This window comes from Salvelinus namaycush, chromosome 4, assembly GCF_016432855.1.
Source record: "Salvelinus namaycush isolate Seneca chromosome 4, SaNama_1.0, whole genome shotgun sequence".
NCBI lineage: Eukaryota > Metazoa > Chordata > Actinopteri > Salmoniformes > Salmonidae > Salvelinus > Salvelinus namaycush.
In genome coordinates this window covers 81,475,101-81,492,069 of record NC_052310.1, presented here as the reverse complement: position 1 = coordinate 81,492,069, position 16,969 = coordinate 81,475,101, and the positions used below count along the sequence as shown (strand labels likewise).

General features: G+C 43.8%; 1 protein-coding gene across 4 annotated transcripts in view; it reads left to right on the top strand.

The window, feature by feature from the left end:
* Positions 1-7,632, top strand: part of LOC120046852 (N-acetyllactosaminide beta-1,3-N-acetylglucosaminyltransferase 2-like) — a 29,565-nt gene extending 21,933 nt beyond the window's left edge. For all 4 annotated transcript variants that reach the window (XM_038992408.1, XM_038992409.1, XM_038992412.1 and 1 more), the window contains one exon: positions 4,990-7,632. In XM_038992408.1, coding sequence (XP_038848336.1) covers positions 4,990-5,556 — 567 coding nt within the window. In that variant the 3' untranslated portion in view covers positions 5,557-7,632. The remainder of the gene's footprint in view (positions 1-4,989) is intronic.
* The last annotated feature ends 9,337 nt before the right edge of the window (positions 7,633-16,969 follow it).

The window sequence follows — 16,969 nt, the reverse complement described above, 5'->3', positions numbered from 1 at the left end:
TGTCAATAATATACACGTTAACGTCCTCCGGGTGTCAATAATATACACGTTAACGTCCTCCGGGTATCAATAATATACACGTTAACGTCCTCCGGGTGTCAATAATATACACGTTAACGTCCTCCGGGTGTCAATAATATACACGTTAACGTCCTCCAGGTGTCAATAATATACATGTTAACGTCCTCCAGGTGTCAATAATATACAGTGGGGCAAAAAAGTATTTAGTCAGCCACCAATTGTGCAAGTTCTCCCACTTAAAAAGATGAGAGAGGCCTGTAATTTTCATCATAGGTACACTTCAACTATGACAGACAAAATGAGAGAAAAAAATCCAGAAAATCACATTGTAGGATTTTTAATGAATTTATTTGCAAATTATGGTGGAAAATAAGTATTTGGTCACCTACAAACAAGCAAGATTTCTGGCTCTCACAGACCTGTAACTTCTTCTTTAAGAGGCTCCTCTGTCCTCCACTCGTTACCTGTATTAATGGCACCTGTTTGAACTTGTTATCAGTATAAAAGACACCTGTCCACAACCTCAAACAGTCACACTCCAAACTCCACTATGGCCAAGACCAAAGAGCTGTCAAAGGACACCAGAAACAAAATTGTAGACCTGCACCAGGCTGGGAAGACTGAATCTGCAATAGGTAAGCAGCTTGGTTTGAAGAAATCAACTGTGGGAGCAATTATTAGGAAATGGAAGACATACAAGACCACTGATAATCTCCCTCGATCTGGGGCTCCACGCAAGATCTCACCCCGTGGGGTCAAAATGATCACAAGAACGGTGAGCAAAAATCCCAGAACCACACGGGGGGACCTAGTGAATGACCTGCAGAGAGCTGGGACCAAAGTAACAAAGCCTACCATCAGTAACACACTACGCCGCCAGGGACTCAAATCCTGCAGTGCAAGACGTGTCCCCCTGCTTAAGCCAGTACATGTCCAGGCCCGTCTGAAGTTTGCTAGAGAGCATTTGGATGATACAGAAGAAGATTGGGAGAATGTCATATGGTCAGATGAAACCAAAATATAACTTTTTGGTAAAAACTCAACTCGTCGTGTTTGGAGGACAAAGAATGCTGAGTTGCATCCAAAGAACACCATACCTACTGTGAAGCATGGGGGTGGAAACATCATGCTTTGGGGCTGTTTCTCTGCAAAGGGACCAGGACGACTGATCCGTGTAAAGGAAAGAATGAATGGGGCCATGTATCGTGAGATTTTGAGTGAAAACCTCCTTCCATCAGCAAGGGCATTGAAGATGAAACGTGGCTGGGTCTTTCAGCATGACAATGATCCCAAACACACCGCCTGGGCAACGAAGGAGTGGCTTCGTAAGAAGCATTTCAAGGTCCTGGAGTGGCCTAGCCAGTCTCCAGATCTCAACCCCATAAAAAAATCTTTGGAGGGAGTTGAAAGTCCGTGTTGTCCAGCAACAGCCCCAAAACATCACTGCTCTAGAGGAGATCTGCATGGAGGAATGGGCCAAAATACCAGCAACAGTGTGTGAACCTTGTGAAGACTTACAGAAAACGTTTGACCTCTGTCATTGCCAACAAAGGGTATATAACAAAGTATTGAGAAACTTTTGTTATTGACCAAATACTTATTTTCCACCATAATTTGCAAATAAATTCATAAAAAATCCTACAATGTGATTTTCTGGATTTCTTTTTCTCATTTTGTCTGTCATAGTTGAAGTGTACCTATGATGAAAATTACAGGCCTCTCTCATCTTAAGTGGGAGAACCTGCACAATTGGTGGCTGACTAAATACTTTTTTGCCCCACTGTACACGTTAACGTCCTCCAGGTATCAATAATATACATGTTAACCTCCTCCGGGTGTCAATAATATACACGTTAACGTCCTCCAGGTGTCAATAATATACACGTTAACGTCCTCCGGGTGTCAATAATATACACGTTAACGTCCTCCGGGTGTCAATAATATACACGTTAACGTCCTCCGGGTGTCAATAATATACACGTTAACCTCCTCCGGGTGTCAATAATATACACGTTAACGTCCTCCGGGTGTCAATAATATACACGTTAACGTCCTCCGGGTATCAATAATATACACGTTAACCTCCTCCGGGTGTCAATAATATACACGTTAACCTCCTCCGGGTGTCAATAATATACACGTTAACCTCCTCCGGGTGTCAATAATATACACGTTAACCTCCTCCGGGTGTCAATAATATACACGTTAACCTCCTCCGGGTGTCAATAATATACACGTTAACCTCCTCCGGGTGTCAATAATATACACGTTAACCTCCTCCGGGTGTCAATAATATACACGTTAACCTCCTCCGGGTGTCAATAATATACACGTTAACCTCCTCCGGGTGTCAATAATATACACGTTAACCTCCTCCGGGTGTCAATAATATACACGTTAACCTCCTCCGGGTGTCAATAATATACACGTTAACCTCCTCCGGGTGTCAATAATATACACGTTAACCTCCTCCGGGTGTCAATAATATACACGTTAACCTCCTCCGGGTGTCAATAATATACACGTTAACCTCCTCCGGGTGTCAATAATATACACGTTAACCTCCTCCGGGTGTCAATAATATACACGTTAACCTCCTCCGGGTGTCAATAATATACACGTTAACCTCCTCCGGGTGTCAATAATATACACGTTAACCTCCTCCGGGTGTCAATAATATACACGTTAACCTCCTCCGGGTGTCAATAATATACACGTTAACCTCCTCCGGGTGTCAATAATACAGCTACTCATTCCAGGGTTTTTATTTTTACTATTTTCTACATTGTAGAATAATAGTGAAGACATCACAACTATGAAATAACATATGGAATCATGTAGTAACCCAAAAAGTATTAAACATCTCAAAATATATTTTATATTTGAGATTCTTCAAAGTAGCCACCCTTTGCCTTGACAGCTTTGCACACTCTTGGGATTCTCTCAACCAGTTTCATGAGGTAGTCACCTGGAATGCATTTCAATTAACAGCTGTGCCTTGTTAAATTGTAATTTGTGCATTTTCTTTCCCAGTGGAATCCTCATACAAGGGCAGTGTGAGTAATAAGACAACGGAGGCTTTCGCTGTTCTAAACCCCTTTTTTTTTTTATATATGTTTAACTTTAAACAGGACTGAGATTGGTTACTTTAAAGAGGACTTTATGCGAAAACCCCCTAAAAGGTAGGGAGGGGGGTGGGGGTTGTAAGCTGAAATAGAAGATGGTCATACCATGGATCATTTCGCTATTTTTATTTTAAAAAATTAGGACCCCTTTAGGTATATATAAAAAATAAAAAGATTTGATAAACTATTGAATTTGTCCTTTTACTACCAAATCCCATAGAAACGCATTGAATAACACATTCATAAATGCCAGAAAAGACAAATCATAACGAACAAGGTTTTGAAGGGTCTGTCCTATATCAAGGACATATAAGAAAGCTCCGGAAATGTCAGATATTTGATTTGTGTGGTAATGTATTGTCTTTTGAACTCACTGAGTGGTCCACAATGTTGGTTTTGATCTGTAATACAGTTGGAAGTCGGAAGTTTACATACATCTTAGCCAAATACATTTAAACTGTTTTTCCACAATTCCTGACATTTAATCCTAGTAACAATTCCCTGTCTTAGGTCAGTTAGGATCACCACTTTATTTTAAGAATGTGAAATGTCAGAATAATAGTAGACCATGATTTATTTCAGCTTTTATTTCTTCCCATTCCCAGTGGGTCAGAAGTTTACATACACTCAATTAGTATTTGGTAGAATTGCCTTTAAATGGTTTAACTTGGGTCAGACGCTTCGGGAAGCCTTCCATAAGCTTCCCACAATAAGTTGGGTGAATTTTGGCCCATTCCTCCTGACAGAGCTGGTGTAACTGAGTCACATTTCTAGGCCTCCTTGCTCAAACACGCTTTTTCAGTTCTGCCCACAAACAGTTCTATTTTTGTTTCAACAGACCAGAGGACATTTCTCCAAAAAATACGAACTTTGTCCCCATGTGCAGTTGCAAACCGTAGTCTGGCTTTTTTATGGCGGTTTTGGAGCAGTGGCTTCTTCCTTGCTGAGCGGCCTTTCAGGTTATGTCGATATAGGACTCGTTTTACTGTGGATATATATATACTTTTGTACCTGTTTCCTCCAGCATCTTCACAAGGTCCTTTGCTGTTGTTCTGGGATTGATTTGCACTTTTCGCACCAAAGTACGTTCATCTCTAGGAGACAGAACGCGTCTCTTTCCTGAGCGGTATGACGGCTGCGTGGTCCCATGGTGTTTATACTTGCGTACTATTGTTTGTACAGATGAACGAGGTACCTTCAGGCATTTGTAAATTGCTCCCAAGGATGAACCAGACTTGTGGAGGTCTACAATTTTTTCTGAGGTCTTGGCTGATTTCTTTTGATTTTCCCATGACGTCAAGCAAAGAGGCGCTGAGTTTGAAAGTAGGCCTTGAAATACATCCACAGGTACACCTCCAATTGACTCAAATGATGTCAATTAGCCTATCAGAAGCTTCTAAAGCCATGGCATAATTTTCTGGAATTTTCCAAGCTGTTTAAAGGCACAGTCAACTTAGTGTATGTAAACTGCTGACCCACTGGAATTGTGATAGTGAATTATAAGTGAAATAATCTGTCTGTAAACAATTGTTGGAAAAATGACTTGTGTCATGCACAAAGTAGATGTTCTAATCGACTTGCCAAAACTATAGTTTGTTAACAAGAAATTTGTGGAGTGGTTGAAAAACGAGTTTTAATGACTCCAACCTAAGTGTATGTAAACTTCAACTGTATGTCTTGTTAAATGTTTCAGTATTGGTGAGTGACACTCTGGGACACAGGGATACTCAGACTCTAAGTGTGATGACATATAAAATGGGATAAACAAGTGGAGTAATGAACAAAATACTCAAATCTGTATATAGTGTTTTAGTAAAAAAAAATGTTTTAACTCTACCTCCAGTGGGACTTCCGGGACTCGTTCTTCAACCTGACCGTCAAGGAGGTGCTCTTCCTGGACTGGATGACCACGCGCTGCCCTGGAGCTCAGTTCATCTTTAAAGGGGACGATGACGTCTTTGTCAATACGTTGAGGATCCTGGCCTTCCTCAAGGGCCTCTCGGGGCCCCGGGCAAGGGACCTGTTTGTAGGGGATGTGATCACCAACGCGGGGCCAAACAGGGATAAAAAGGTCAAGTACTTCATCCCAGAGAGTCTGTTGGTTGGCAAGTACCCGCCCTACGCGGGTGGAGGAGGGTATCTCTACTCTGGGGACCTGGCCAAGCGGCTCCACGGGGCCTCGCAGCACGTACCGCTCTACCCCATCGATGACGTCTACACAGGGATGTGTCTGAGGAAACTGGGGCTGGGGCCGGAGAAACATAAAGGCTTTAAGACGTTTGACATTGAGGAGAAGTACAGGAGGAACCCGTGTGCCTATAAAGGTCTGATGCTGGTACATAGCCGGACACCGCAGGAGATGATTCAGATCTGGGCCTGGCTCAATGACCCCAACTTGACCTGTCAGTAACTACATAGCCAGTGTCCATTTTGACTTGAGCTACCAGAAACCGGGGACAACAGGTGTCTGTGGCCATTTTTGATTTGAGCTGTCAGTAACCAGGGAAGACAGGTGACTTAAACTGCCTGGACCAGACACCACGACAGGCGGCCATTTTGTTATGTTGGTTGTTATAGTAACTCTGTGAGAGGTCAGTGGCCACTGTCTTGTGACACTTGGTAGGGTTGTTACATTCTAAAGGTCAGCCACAATTTGAGACTTTTTCTATTTATATATTTTTTGAGGGTAGGATTATTACTCTAGGAGGGTCAGTCGAACATTGGCAGCTTTAATGTTGTTATTATCATGGTTGTTGATGTTAACCATCTTCAAAGTTGAATCTTGGATAAACAGTTCAGGTTTTGAATCCCGAGATAAAGAGGGCGTGATTGTGATGGCAGCACAACGGCAGACCAACGTGTCTCTGAGCTTTCTGAAGGGTCAAGACGGGGTTGTGATGGTGAAGTCTGATGGACCTTTCATGATTCCCCACTGTGTGTCTGACGGCACAAAGAGCCTGTACCATGCCGTATTATGAGGAGTTGGAGACAGAGGTTGTGTGAATGAGCAGCTTGATCCCAGATCTGTTTGGTGTGAAAATGACCTTAAAGAGTTGGCAAGACTGGCACAAACTGATCTGGAACCAGGCTAATGGATGAGTGCTCAGCTGGTCTGGGTCGTACTAGATAGAAATGTCCACAAAGATGTTTGGTCGTTCCACAAAACGAGTCCCTCTTGGATGATGTCACTTGGGAAAATAAATCCAATAAAAAAACACAACACTTCTTCCAGTCTGAAGAGATCTGATGGACCTTTATGATAATACTTTAACACTGTGTGTCTGACAGCACAGAGAGCTTTTAAAATGCTGTAAAACACTGACTATAGTAAGTGCCAAATAAAGTAACAGGGGTTGACCGCGACCGGGGGTTGACCGCGACCGGGGGTTGACCGCGACCGGGGGTTGACCGCGACCGGGGGTTGACCGCGACCGGGGGTTGACCGTAAACAGGGGTTGTAGAGTTCATGGCTGATTTAAGATGAATCTCTTTGTGACGGGGGGAATGGAAGCTTGTTGTGTGCAACAGGGAGGGGCATTTAAATGCAAACTTATTTAAAAAATATATATTTCTGGGTAACATGTAACGTGTTCTGCTCAACCCACTCAGTTTCCCATCAGAACACGTCCAAAAAGAGCAGAACCGGCTCACCCGCTTTTACACTGATTTCACTATTCGATGTTCAATGTTTCTTTGGGGAAAAAATAATATTTAAGAAGGAATAGTTTCACCATATTAAAGCGAGAGTTCAGTTCATGTAACCCGGGGTGACCTTAAAATCAGGGACAGGTGTGTTTTATTTTACCTTAAAATAAATCACGAATCACATTTAAATGAATGAATCTCTAGAAATGACTTTGTAAAAGCAACAGAATGACTAGGGCTTTACAATGGTGGTGACAACTTTTGGGGTTTAAAGGGGCAGTCAGCAGTTGCTACGTCCGTTTTTGATTCTTGAAGAATATAACTGATAAATACCTTCCATGAGCTTAGTTCCACTGTCACAGCACATCAGTCCTTGCATCCATAGCCCTGTCTATTGAATTTGAGTGGTTACATTTCTTCAGTAATTTATTGTTTCTACTGCTGATTGCAGCTTTAAGTGGGTTAAAAATCTTCCTAGAAGTCAAAGGGAAATGCCAAAATACTGACTATGGCACCGTAGCAAGTCTTTTCATATTAAGTCAGATTTTGTGGTCTATATTAAAGGGCACTTCATTTAATATAGAAGGCTGTTAAAATACAGTATTGGTGCACAGTTGTTACTTAAATATCAAAGGGATGCAAAATAAACGTTTGTGGAACAACTCTGTTCAGCGTTGCTTCAGGTCCTCCTTATAAACCAGCCATCTTCATTAACAACCCTGTTCAGCGTTGCTTCAGGTCCTCCTTATAAACCAGCCATCTTCATTAACAAAGAAACTGTCACGCTGAAATGGCTGGTTATAGCATATTTTCACAAAGACCAGGTTTATCTTCATATCAACCCCCCCCCCCACAACCTATAACCAAGATAAAGCTTGAACCGTGACCAAGGTGATTGGCTAGTGGGTCATTCATGTTTTTAAGCTTTTGTTTTGCAACTGTGTTCACTGCCTGTTTGCGAGTAGATCGGAGAGAAATACTGTTTTATTTATCCACAATAATTACTGTTCTTGTCAGATGGTAAAAAAAAAAACATGTCAAAGGTCAAATCCAGAATGTTCTATTCCACCGCTGCCTTAACGGTTTCTAGGAAGACGGGTGTCAGAGTTCCTTCCATTTATGTCAGAGAATTTCCATTATTGAAATGGGAATGTTGATGTAACTAACATTTGATCTCCTCGCAGTAATCTGCATCTAGGACGATCTAACCTAAAGAGCTGTATGTTTTATAAAGTGTTTATTTATCAACTAATGTATTAATCAACTGTCTGCCCAATTTCTTATTGGGTGGCAATTATAGTACATTTTGTTTTTGTGTATTTTACTGTTGAAAGAAATGGATGTTGAATAAGTTCCATATATACACTGCCCAGGTCAGGAATGACTTGGTCAATTAATATATCTATATGCTGTACGTAGAGGGGTGTTGTGCCGGGAAGACGGGCTGTACGTAGAGGGGTGTTGTGCCGGGAAGACGGGCTGTACGTAGAGGGGTGTTGTGCCGGGAAGACAGGCTGTACGTAGAGGGGTGTTGTGCCGGGAAGACAGGCTGTACGTAGAGGGGTGTTATGCCGGGAAGACAGGCTGTACGTAGAGGGGTGTTGTGCCGGGAAGACAGGCTGTACGTAGAGGGGTGTTGTGCCGGGAAGACTGGCTGTACGTAGAGGGGTGTTGTGCCGGGAAGACGGGCTGTACGTAGAGGGGTGTTATGCCGGGAAGACAGGCTGTACGTAGAGGGGTGTTATGCCGGGAAGACAGGCTGTACGTAGAGGGGTGTTGTGCAGGGAAGACAGGCTGTACGTAGAGGGGTGTTGTGCCGGGAAGACGGGCTGTACGTAGAGGGGTGTTGTGCCGGAAAGACGGGCTGTACGTAGAGGGGTGTTGTGCCGGGAAGACGGGCTGTACGTAGAGGGGTGTTGTGCCGGGAAGACAGGCTGTACATAGAGGGGTGTTGTGCCGGGAAGACGGGCTGTACGTAGTGGCAGCGTGCCGGGAAGACAGGCTGTACGTAGTGGCAGCGTGCCAGGAAGACAGGCTGTACGTAGTGGCAGCGTGCCGGGAAGACGGGCTGTACGTAGAGGGGTGTTGTGCCGGGAAGACAGGCTGTACGTAGTGGCAGCGTGCCGGGAAGACAGGCTGTACGTAGTGGCAGCGTGCCAGGAAGACAGGCTGTACGTAGTGGCAGCGTGCCGGGAAGACAGGCTGTACGTAGTGGCAGCGTGCCAGGAAGACAGGCTGTACGTAGTGGCAGCGTGCCGGGAAGACGGGCTGTACGTAGAGGGGTGTTGTGCCGGGAAGACAGGCTGTACGTAGTGGCAGCGTGCCGGGAAGACAGGCTGTACGTAGTGGCAGCGTGCCGGGAAGACAGGCTTTACGTAGTGGCAGCGTGCCGGGAAGACAGGCTGTACGTAGTGGCAGCGTGCCAGGAAGACAGGCTGTACGTAGTGGCAGCGTGCCGGGAAGACGGGCTGTACGTAGAGGGGTGTTGTGCCGGGAAGACAGGCTGTACGTAGAGGGGTGTTGTGCCGGGAAGACAGGCTGTACGTAGAGGCAGCGTGCCAGGAAGACGGGCTGTACGTAGAGGGGTGTTGTACCAGGAAGACGGGCTGTACGTAGTGGCAGCGTGCCAGGAAGACAGGCTGTACGTAGTGGCAGCGTGCCGGGAAGACAGGCTGTACGTAGTGGCAGCGTGCCGGGAAGACAGGCTGTACGTAGTGGCAGCGTGCCGGGAAGACGGGCTGTACGTAGTGGCAGCGTGCCGGGAAGACGGGCTGTACGTAGTGGCAGCGTGCCGGGAAGACGGGCTGTACGTAGTGGCAGCGTGCCGGGAAGACGGGCTGTACGTAGTGGCAGCGTGCCGGGAAGACGGGCTGTACGTAGTGGCAGCGTGCCGGGAAGACGGGCTGTACGTAGTGGCAGCGTGCCGGGAAGACGGGCTGTACGTAGTGGCAGCGTGCCGGGAAGACGGGCTGTACGTAGTGGCAGCGTGCCGGGAAGACGGGCTGTACGTAGTGGCAGCGTGCCGGGAAGACGGGCTGTACGTAGTGGCAGCGTGCCGGGAAGACGGGCTGTACGTAGTGGCAGCGTGCCGGGAAGACGTTGTGTACGTAGTGGCAGCGGGCCGGGAAGACGGGCTGTACGTAGTGGCAGCGTGCCGGGAAGACGGGCTGTACGTAGTGGCAGCGTGCCGGGAAGACGGGCTGTACGTAGTGGCAGCGTGCCGGGAAGACGGGCTGTACGTAGTGGCAGCGTGCCGGGAAGACGGGCTGTACGTAGTGGCAGCGTGCCGGGAAGACGGGCTGTACGTAGTGGCAGCGTGCCGGGAAGACGGGCTGTACGTAGTGGCAGCGTGCCGGGAAGACGGGCTGTACGTAGTGGCTGCGTGCCAAGAAGACAGGCTGTACGTAGTGGCAGCGTGCCAGGAAGACAGGCTGTACGTAGTGGCAGCGTGCCAGGAAGACAGGCTGTACGTAGCGTGCCAGGAAGACAGGTCATTGGCTCCGTCTTAATAGTAATATTTGTAACATGCAAATACACATCTGAGCCTCATTCAGTATGCAAACCAAACGTTGTGGAGCGTTGCAGACATAAATATCATGAAGAGAGCTATATGATTCCTTATCCTGCAGGTCAGAGAGGCATGTTAGTTCTACAACAAAATATATCTGAACATTCCACAACAGTGTGCGCTGCTGAACACAGCCTTGTTGTTTACAAGTCATCTGCCACAGTGATAATGATCCATTCCCCCTGGGGGTGCGCGTTCAGCAAGACACAATGTTTGGGAACGTTCAGATAGAAATATGCTATGTAGAACAAACATGCCTCTCTGACCTGTAGGATAAGGAATCATGTTGGCTCTATTTCTGGTGTTTCTATCTGCAACATTTTGGCTGCTGAACGTGTCCCTGGGGTTCTATTGACGTAACCAGGAAGTGGGCAGGAAACAGTGAGGGCAGGGCCTCTGCTTCAAAGAGGGCGGAAGTCAGTCTCCAAAAAACCCCTCTGTTAGACTGTCCAATGTGTACAGTAAAAGAGTTGGTGCTGTTTTATTGAAAACACTGAATCTGTTAAGCTGTTTTATGTGCACAGCGTGCAGCAAAACCAATCCCTGATTTATTGCAACCTCGTAGAGACACGCCTCATGATTCTGCTGGCGAAATGGAACCAATGAAATGACTCCCCTGTTTGCCTGGGTTGGTGTACAGGGCCGTATTCCTCTAGTCACCCTGAAGACAGAGATCCTGTTGAATTCTTCTTTCAGTCCTTTCTTGGTGATTTATATGTGGTTGTTTTCTCTCATCACATCTCTGTCACCAGACCATGTCAAATCAGAACAATTATCAAGGAAGGAAGGAAGGAAGGAAGGAAGGAAGGAAGGAAGGAAGGAAGGAAGGGTATAGAGGCATTTGTAGAAAATATAACAGGCGTGAAGACCTGGTACAGCCTAATGGTGCTGAGTGTTCTCTGATCTGTACTAGTCCAATAACAAACCATTTAGGTTACAAAAGTTTTCAAAGCTATTTTCAATGGTGTACCCTAATGAACACGCCCCAGAAGTGTAAGCTAAGAAGCTCGCAAATGAGTTTTTCCTATGAGATTTTGGGGCGAGATACTAGTTACCCCAGCCATGAAGTCGTAAACCCTGCCCATTTCTTCAATTCAATTTCGTAAAATGTTATTTTAATCCTAACCTTAACCACACTGCTGACCTTATGCCTAACCTTAACCACACTGTTGACCTTATGCCTAACCTTAACCACACTGCTGACCTTATGCCTAACCTTAACCACACTGCTGACCTTATGCCTAACCTTAACCACACTGCTGACCTTATGCCTAACCTTAACCACACTGCTGACCTTAACCACACTGCTGACCTTAACCACACTTCTGACCTTATGCCTAACCTTAACCCCACTGCTGACCTTAACCACACTTCTGACCTTATGCCTAACCTTAACCCCACTGCTGACCTTAACCACACTGCTGACCTTATGCCTAACCTTAAATTAACACCAAAAATAAAAAAAATGTTTTGATGAATTTTTACGATATAGATAATTGACTTTGTTACTGCGGTAAAAATCTCCCAGGAAAAACAAATATGCAAGCAGCTCTCACTACTTACTTCCTGTGAGGTCATGTGAATTCCTGTTTCCCTGGCGTTCATTGGGACTTACTGCAGCTCTCACTACTTACTTCCTGTGAGGTCATGTGAATTCCTGTTTCCCTGGCGTTCATTGGGACTTACTGTAGCTCTCACTACTTACTTCCTGTGAGGTCATGTGAATTCCTGTTTCCCTGGCGTTCCTTGGGACTTACTGCAGCTCTCACTACTTACTTCCTGTGAGGTCATGTGAATTCCTGTTTCCCTGGCGTTCCTTGGGACTTACTGTAGCTCTCACTACTTACTTCCTGTGAGGTCATGTGAATTCCTGTTTCCCTGGCGTTCCTTGGGACTTACTGTAGCTCTCAGCACAAGTCGAACCAAAACCAGTAACAGGATGTCGTCCACGCATGCTGTATCAAACCAAAATGTGGCCTGTCAGGTGGTTAGAGTAGGGTGGAGAACGTTTACATGTAATGTATGTTATGTATAATCCTGATTTTAAAGTCTGCTATGCCGGTATGATTCCAGCTACTGCATTACAGACGAGGCTTTCAGTAGATCACGTTGTTATTTATAATCCTGATTTTAAAGTCTGCTATGCCGGTATGATTCGAGCTACTGCATTACAGACGAGGTTGTCAGTAGATCACGTTGTTATTTATAATCCTGATTTTAAAGTCTGCTATGCCGGTATGATTCCAGCTACTGCATTACAGACAAGGCTTTCAGTAGATCACGTTGTTATTTATCTGACTGAGCCTTAAAATCAGGCAATTGGTGACTTCCTGTTAATATCGCTTCTTTTTCTACCCCACCTTTCTGTTTCTCCTCTCGCCTCTCTATTGGATCACTTGTCCTGTTTCTCCATGGCCTTGATGAAAGACTAACATTAATTCGTTCTCCTAATTTCTGTTTGAATGTGCAATATTCCTCTATTGCGACACAACTGAACAAAAATATAAACGCAACATGTAAACACTAAATGACATTATGGTAGCGATATTAACATTAACAGCTCTGGTGGACATTCCTGCAGTCGGCATGCCAAGTGTGACACAACCGCACATTTTAGAGTGGCCTTTCATTGTCCCCAGCACAAGGTGCACATGTGTAATGATTATGCTGTTTAATCAGCTTCTTGATATGCCACACCTGTCAGGTGGATGGATTATCTTGGCAAAGGGGAAATGCTCACTAACAGGGATGTAAACAAATTTGTGCACAAAATGAGAAGCTTTTTGTGCGTATGGAACATTTCAGCGATCTTTTATTTCAGCTCATGGGACCAATACTTTACATGTTGCGTTTTTATATTTCTGTTCAGTGTACATATTGGTACACTCTACATATCCAGAGTGTCGTCTATTTCCATGGTCGAAAACCCTTGTTTCCCTTGGTTATGAAACATGACAAAATCATCAACCACATTATTGTTCATGTCCTCTCCTGACCATAACATTCCTGTAATCTGGTGGAATTGTGTATCACTTAGTGTTGTAAAATTTCAGTAACTTTTTCCCAAATCCCCATGTTCTCTAGAAATCCAGGTTGGAGGGAACAAGGAAGAAATCTAGCATCCTCCAACTAGGATTCCTGGAAAACCCGGGAATATGGGGAAAGTTACCCAAAATGTTTATTTTATTTTTCTGCAACACTATAAGACTTGATTTGGACGTATTCTGCACTGTAGATATATCTATATATTATATACCAATACATGCCTTTTGTTTCTTGTTACCCATTTGAGTCTGTTTCATTTGATTTGTTTTTCACCTGTGATTTCTCAGAACCATGCCATGTGTGGTTCTTTTGCTATGACCTAGATTTATTTTTTTCAATAAAGAATATTTTGCTGTTTTTGTAGATGGTGTTGGATAATGGTGTTTATTATAGAAGAAATGCTATCCCTGTTTTTAAAAGATTTGTACAAACTTCTAATACAAACAGAAAATCTGGGCAATGTTTTTAAACTACCACAGCTGGTGGTCAAGCTACTTCTCGTTATTTAAATTCTATATTCAACCACTGAAGAAGATAAGCAGCTGAGTGATGTTTAACTACTTTAAGGCTGGTAGCAAGACCCACACATTGACATGACCTTACCCGAGGTAGAACAAAAATCAACTACATTTTCATTATTTTTTTTCTTTTCACATCTGTCTCATTTATGAGATGGAGGGTTATGTAAAAATATTTTGAGGTTCAGTGGTTGTTGGTAGATCTAGTCTTCTGTAGGAAAGACGTGGTAGTGTATTTAGTGACCTCTGTAGGGAAGATGTGGTAGTGTATTTAGTGACCTCTGTAGGAAAGATGTGGTTGTGTAGCCTTACTGTCCCCAGCACAAGTTGCACCTGTGTAATGATCATGCTGTTTAATCAGCTTCGTGATATGCCACACCTGTCAGGTGGATAGTGAGCATTTCTCTTTTGGCAAGATAATCTAACAGGGATGGATAGTGAGCGTTTCTCTTTAGATAATCTAACAGGGATGTGCACAACATTTGAGGAATAAGTTTTGTCTGGAATCTTTATTTCAGCTCAAGAAACATGGGACCAACACTTTACATGTTGCGTTTTATATTAAACAACTTAAAACGAAATAAATAAACAAAAGATATTGGAAACTGTTTCCACTGGACAGTTCTCACCACCAGGGGGCAGAAGTGATATGAAAGTGGATGTTATTCACGTCAAGACTACAGAGGAACATACAACAACCAAAGGATTTCTCAGATGTTCCCAAAACAGGTGGCTAGTTGATATGTTCCTAACAACCACAGCAATACCATCTCATCCTGTTCCATTTAGTTATGTCCCTAACAACCACAGCAATACCATCTCATCCTGTTCCATTTAGTTATGTCCCTAACAACCACAGCAATACCATCTCATCCTGTTCCATTTAGTTATGTCCCTAACAACCACAGCAATACCACCTCATCCTGTTCCATTTAGTTATGTCCCTAACAACCACAGCAATACCATCTCATCCTGTTCCATTTAGTTATGTCCCTAACAACCACAGCAATACCATCTCATCCTGTTCCATTTAGTTATGTCCCTAACAACCACAGCAATACCATTTAGTTATGTCCCTAACATCCACAGCAATACCATCTCATCCTGTTCCATTTAGTTATGTCCCTAACAACCACAGCAATACCACCTCATCCTGTTCCATTTAGTTATGTCCCTAACATCCTGTTACATTTAGTTATGTCCCTAACAACCACAGCAATACCATTTAGTTATGTCCCTAACAACCACAGCAATACCATTTAGTTATGTCCCTAACAACCACAGCAATACCATTTAGTTATGTCCCTAACAACCACAGCAATACCATCTCATCCTGTTCCATTTAGTTATGTCCCTAACAACCACAGCAATACCATCTCATCCTGTTTCATTTAGTTATGTCCCTAACATCCACAGCAATACCATCTCATCCTGTTCCATTTAGTTATGTCCCTAACAACCACAGCAATACCACCTCATCCTGTTCCATTTAGTTATGTCCCTAACAACCACAGCAATACCACCTCATCCTGTTCCATTTAGTTATGTCCCTAACATCCTGTTCCATTTAGTTATGTCCCTAACAACCACAGCAATACCATCTCATCCTGTTCCATTTAGTTATGTCCCTAACAACCACAGCAATACCACCTCATCCTGTTCCATTTAGTTATGTCCCTAACAACCACAGCAATACCATCTCATCCTGTTCCATTTAGTTATGTCCCTAACAACCACAGCAATACCATCTCATCCTGTTCCATTTAGTTATGTCCCTAACAACCACAGCAATACCATCTCATCCTGTTCCATTTAGTTATGTCCCTAACAACCACAGCAATACCATCTCATCCTGTTCCATTTAGTTATGTCCCTAACAACCACAGCAATACCATCTCATCCTGTTCCATTTAGTTATGTCCCTAACAACCACAGCAATACCACCTCATCCTGTTCCATTTAGTTATGTCCCTAACAACCACAGCAATACCATTTAGTTATGTCCCTAACAACCACAGCAATACCATTTAGTTATGTCCCTAACAACCACAGCAATACCATTTAGTTATGTCCCTAACAACCACAGCAATACCATTTAGTTATGTCCCTAACAACCACAGCAATACCATTTAGTTATGTCCCTAACATCCACAGCAATACCATCTCATCCTGTTCCATTTAGTTATGTCCCTAACAACCACAGCAATACCATCTCATCCTGTTCCATTTAGTTATGTCCCTAACAACCACAGCAATACCATCTCATCCTGTTCCATTTAGTTATGTCCCTAACAACCACAGCAATACCATCTCATCCTGTTCCATTTAGTTATGTCCCTAACAACCACAGCAATACCATCTCATCCTGTTCCATTTAGTTATGTCCCTAACAACCACAGCAATACCATTTAGTTATGTCCCTAACAACCACAGCAATACCATTTAGTTATGTCCCTAACAACCACAGCAATACCATTTAGTTATGTCCCTAACAACCACAGCAATACCATTTAGTTATGTCCCTAACAACCACAGCAATACCATTTAGTTATGTCCCTAACAACCACAGCAATACCATTTAGTTATGTCCCTAACAACCACAGCAATACCATTTAGTTATGTCCCTAACAACCACAGCAATACCATTTAGTTATGTCCCTAACAACCACAGCAATACCATTTAGTTATGTCCCTAACAACCACAGCAATACCATTTAGTTATGTCCCTAACAACCACAGCAATACCATTTAGTTATGTCCCTAACAACCACAGCAATACCATTTAGTTATGTCCCTAACAACCACAGCAATACCATTTAGTTATGTCCCTAACAACCACAGCAATACCATTTAGTTATGTCCCTAACAACCACAGCAATACCATTTAGTTATGTCCCTAACAACCACAGCAATACCATTTAGTTATGTCCCTAACAACCACAGCAATACCATTTAGTTATGTCCCTAACAACCACAGCAATACCATTTAGTTATGTCCCTAACAACCACAGCAATACCATTTAGTTATGTCCCTAACAACCACAGCA